The sequence below is a fragment of the Myotis lucifugus genome, unplaced genomic scaffold (genome assembly GCF_000147115.1).
Source record: "Myotis lucifugus unplaced genomic scaffold, Myoluc2.0 scaffold_844, whole genome shotgun sequence".
Classification (NCBI taxonomy): domain Eukaryota; kingdom Metazoa; phylum Chordata; class Mammalia; order Chiroptera; family Vespertilionidae; genus Myotis; species Myotis lucifugus.
In genome coordinates, this window is record NW_005871892.1 from 36,638 (window position 1) to 41,502 (window position 4,865).

Consider the following 4,865-nt stretch of genomic DNA (forward strand, 5'->3'; position numbering starts at 1 on the left):
TCCTGTGTGGATGCGCCTGTGGTTGGGGCTGTGATGGGCACTTTGGTGAATTCTAAGCTGCAAGAGCGGGAGGACGATGCCCGGTTTTCTGCCTGGGTCCCGGGCAGCTGGGGCCTGGCACGAGGTCCCCTGCCCAGGGGGTGACAGGAGGAGGCGGGTGTGGGGAGGGGAGAGGCTGGGGGTGAGGGGGGGGGCGTCTAGGAGGAGGCGGTGATGGCACAAGTCCTTGCCCAGCCTGGAGCCCTGAGCCTGCTGGGCAGCCCAGTGGGTCCCCAGTGGCTGAGGGTCCCAGGGTCTCCCTGCCCTGCGGCCTCCCAGCCCCAGAGGAGGGCCCCCGGGCGCTGGCAGTGGGGGTGCTGGGTCCTGTGTCCCCACCACATGGCGCCCTGCACTGGGCGGTGTCACCATCGACTCTCACCAGCATGACTGGTCCTTCCTGTTCCCTCAGCGCATTTCCTGGAGCAGGTTAAACAGGAGTGTTATTTCTCCAATGGGACTGAGCGGGTGCGGTACCTGCTGAGATACATCTACAACGGGCAGGATTACGTGCTCTTCGACAGCGACATGGGGGAGTTCCATGCGGTGACCGAGCTGGGGCAGACAGAAGAGAAGGGCTGGAACAGCAAGGAGCGTGAACTGGAGCTGAGGCGAGCCATGGTGGACACATACTGCAGACACAACTACATGGGGGCTGATGGATTCCTGGTGCCTAGGCAAAGTGAGTGCAGGGGCAGGGAGGGGGTGGGAGGGGTGGAGTGGGGGGAGTGCGCACACAGGGCTGTGAGGAGCTCCCCTGAGGGGCCTGAGGGCGGCTGTGGGGACGCTGTGGTCTTGTCCTGTGTAGGGCGTTTCCGGGGGTGCCCAGTCCTGTCCAGTCGGGGGAGGGTTTGGGGAGCAGCGGGGAGGGAGGAGGAGGTGGGAGGAGGGATTCGGTCTGTCTTGGCCAATCCCCCCTGACCCTGATCCCCTGGAATAGGGGTGCTGGGTGCACAGGCCTTTCCCTGGGCGGAGGGTCAGGCTGGGTGTGAGGGGCAGGGCCTCTGAGGCACCTCTGGCCTCTCTGAGCTCCTTTCAGGCCTCAGTGTCTTGTTCCCCCCTCAGTGCCCCTGTGTTTACAGAGGGGGTGATGGGGAGCCCGGGTCTAATTGTAATTGTGTTACTTAACACACTGATGTCACATCTACACAGGCTGACAGCATTTAAGTAATTATGTTAACTGTTTAGAGTTCTGACAATTTACTTTGCATTCTGTTTTAATCTTACTCAATATCACCGAATACTCAGGTGAAAAATTGTTTTTTTACTTTAAATTTATCCTTCTTTGATTTCTAAGGTTCTTGAACATTTTTCATGTACGTGTTGGCTAATGGCTGTTCCTGCTCTAGGAATGGCCTATTGTCTGTCATCCCTGGGGTCCAGGCCTTTTTCTCAGTGATTTTCCAGGTTCTCTAGGTAGCAAGATGGACACTTTGCTAACATTCATGCAGCATTTTCTCCTGCTCCTGGCTTGTGTTTTCATTCTGTTTTATTAGTTTCCATGTTAAGAACATCTTTAAGGTAATGAAATGCACTCAGAAGTCGCTAGCAATGACTTACCATCAATCTTAAATCTACCCTTTTGGGGTGCAGTAAAAATGTTTCCCCCAGGTTCCTCCTCCTCCTCATCGTCTCCTCCTCCTTCTCCTCCTCCTTTCCTCTTCCTCCTCCTCCCACTCTTCTTCCTCCTACTACTCCTACTCCTCTACTCCCTTTTCTTCTCCTCCTTCTTCACTTTTTCCTCCTCCTCCTCCATTTTTTCCTCCTTGTCCTCCTCTTCCTCCTCCTCCTCCTTCTCCTTCTCTTCCTCCACTTTTTCCTCCTCTTCCTCTTCCTCCTCCAAATCTGTATTTATTGAGCCTGGTATCATGCAGAAAGCACACATGTTAATGAGTCCCAGCCCCTGCCCTGAGCTCAAATGTCAGCTTGAAAAGAGAGACAATTATAAAATGTCAACAATCCCAATAACAGACCAGCTTCTTTTGAGAAGGAGCGGGTTGCTCAGTGAGTGTCACTGTCAGTGTTACAATGATGCTGCCCTGGTCCTCCCTCTCCCTCAGGACTCAGCCCCTGGAGCTAGTCCTAGGGAATCCCCAGTATCTCCTGCTTCCAGGGGGACCATCTCTGTGTTCTCAGGTGTGATCATATTCCCAGGACTTCACACCCTGAGTCCCCATCTCCCAAAGCTGTTCCCCAGCTTCTCCCTCTGCTTTCCTTATGTTCTCTCTCCATATGTGATAAACAGCTGACATACAGTGACGGCTACGTTCCAGCCGCTGTTGTACATGTTTCAGGCCCTTTGGTCCTCATATGTCCTTAAGCGGTGACTTAGCATTATCACCCCCTTTGCAGGTGAGGAGCTGAGCAGAGAGGCTCTCCCAGGATCACCCAGTAAGAGGCACAGTCTGGATGTGACCCAGGCAGCCCTGCTCCAGAAATCACACTGGAACTCACACACTCTGTGCCTTGCAAAGATTTGTAAACACTTCAATTCAACAATGAGTAACTGTTTCAAGATACGAAAAATCCCCCAAATTTCCTCAATGTCTCTCAAACCCAGTGGCCCGGGCTGTAGGCAAAGATTCAACGCTCATGGCACAACCACCTGCGGGGCTACAGGGAGGTTGAGAGGAGCCTGCCCAGGCCTAGAGCTTGAAACTGGAGACGAGGCTGGAAGCAAGCAACCAAGGGGCCTGTCTGTCCTGCTCACATCTCCCTCTGCCTTCTCTGTCCCAGCTGAGCCCACAGTGACCATATATCCTGCAAAGACCCAGCGCCTGCAGCACCACAACCTCCTGGTCTGCTCCGTGAACGGCTTCTATCCGGGCCACATTGAGGTCCGCTGGCTGCGCAACGGCCACGAAGAGGAGGCCGGGGTGGTGTCCACGGGCCTGATCCGGAACGGGGACTGGACCTTCCAGACCCTGGTGATGCTGGAGACAGTTCCCCGGAGCGGGGAGGTCTACACCTGCCAAGTGCGGCACCCCAGCAGCACCAGCCCTGTCACCGTGGAATGGGGTGAGATGCCTTCTAACCTCACACACCTTCCCCCCAGAGGGGCCTTGGCTTGTCCCTGAGGGTCAGGGTCCCCTCTCCCCACACCCCGTTTTCCTTTGCTCATGTCACTCCTTCAGCACAGGCCAAAGGGTAGCCCTGTGATTGCTTCTGTGGACACCCATAGCCCTGGGAGGCCGCCATGCCTGCCCTGCTCTGAATTCCCCACACTCTCCCCGTCATGGTGCCCCTTGGCCTTGGGCACCACCCCCTGATGGATGGGCGGGTGCTTCTGCCTGCGCTGAGCTGCCCACTGTGATCTGGGAAGAGGCACGTGCTCCACAGCTTGGGGACCTTCCTGCCACGGGAGAGCCTTGTCTGCTCTCCCCTCTGCGGCTCTGTCACCTGGGCCAAGACCTGGAGGTCACGGGCCCCGGGCTCCACAGCCTCAGAGGCCAAAGCAGTGGCCTTGGGTCAGGAGTGAGGGAACCTGAGGCCAGAGCCTGGGCCTTGTACCTGCTCAGTATGACCTCAGTCTCTTTTCTGAAAATGGCTATTGTTCTGCTTCTTCTAGGACAGCTCCCTCCTCCCCCCCTCAACCCCCAAGCTTTCAATCCCAGGGTCTCCATTAGAGACGTTGCTTTGGGCTAAAACCCACTGAAACCAGCTTCTTCTCTCAGGGGCCCAGTTTGGATCCGCACAGAGCAAGGTGCTGATTGGAGCCGGGGGCTTCGTGCTGGGGCTGCTCTTCCTCGGGGCGGGGCTGCTCATCTACTTCAGGGCTCAGAAAGGTAAGGAGCTGCTGGCAGCAGAGGCTCCGAGATGGTGGGGAGACCTGGGGCTTTGCTGGGGGAGCTCTGGGTATAGCAACGGTGTAGAAGCCTCTCTTTCCCTGTGGGTCTCACATTCCCTGGAAATGCAGAAATAACCAGCTCCCGGTTACTTAGGGTGGAGACATGAGGAGTCATGGCTGTGGGGTTAGAGAGGGGTTAACACGCACGGGGATTTGGGTGCAGATCCTGGGGCACGTGGAGGAGCAGGCCCTGTGGTCACTGATGACACTGGATGTGACAGTTTCGGGGCCACTGTTCTCAGCTTCTGCTCTCGTCCCTGTTCTGGTGTCAGCGGGTGGGGGTGCTGCTGGAGAAGCTCAGGTGGCCTGGGCGGGGACCCTGTGTTTGGGGACACACTTACCTTCATATCTTTTAAGTAGCATCTTCCTTCTCTTCCCAGGACACTCTGGACTTCAGCCCACAGGTAACACTCTCTAATCCTCTCTCAGGGACGCATTTGGTTTCCCTAGAACAGAAGGTGCAGGGGACGAGCCAGGGGACAGAGGGAGCCTGGGTGTGGCTCTGGCCGCTTACACTGCAGGGTCTCCTCCCGCCTGGTGAGAGGCAGCTCTAAAGCAGCTTTGGCTCCTGTGACCTCTGAGCATTTCTTCTCACTTGGGAGCCACAGCAGGAGGCCTGGGAGGGCAGCGCCCCTGCTGGCTGGGCCTGGGAACAGCACTGTCCTCTGTCTGCAGGACTCCTGAGCTGAGGTGGCCATGGCGACAGGGGCAGGAAAGAACCTTCTGTCCCTTCACAGCCTGAAGAGGTGTTTCCTGCTGGCTCTCACTCCACAAGGGGAGCCACCTTGGACTCTGGCTGCATCCTGGCTCTTGACTCCCCCAGCAGCTCCTCCCTGCTGGTTCCTGCCCGCCCTGGACCTGGAGGCCCCAGTGTTGACTGCAGAACCTTATCACCATCCCTCCCTGTCCCTGTGAGTTCAACCCTCGCTGTCTGATAAGCACTTTAGCTCACCTCAGCCCACATTTCTTTACAAAATGTTCC

General features: G+C 56.8%; 1 protein-coding gene across 1 annotated transcript in view; it reads left to right on the forward strand.

Moving 5' to 3' along the window:
- The window catches only part of LOC102433442 (DLA class II histocompatibility antigen, DR-1 beta chain-like), a 9,519-nt gene extending 4,893 nt beyond the window's left edge, over window positions 1-4,626 (forward strand). Inside the window, exons 2-6 of the mRNA XM_006106530.3 lie at window positions 449-718; window positions 2,773-3,054; window positions 3,711-3,821; window positions 4,264-4,287; window positions 4,559-4,626. Coding sequence (XP_006106592.1) covers window positions 449-718; window positions 2,773-3,054; window positions 3,711-3,821; window positions 4,264-4,287; window positions 4,559-4,572 — 701 coding nt within the window. The 3' untranslated portion in view covers window positions 4,573-4,626. The remainder of the gene's footprint in view (window positions 1-448; window positions 719-2,772; window positions 3,055-3,710; window positions 3,822-4,263; window positions 4,288-4,558) is intronic.
- The last annotated feature ends 239 nt before the right edge of the window (window positions 4,627-4,865 follow it).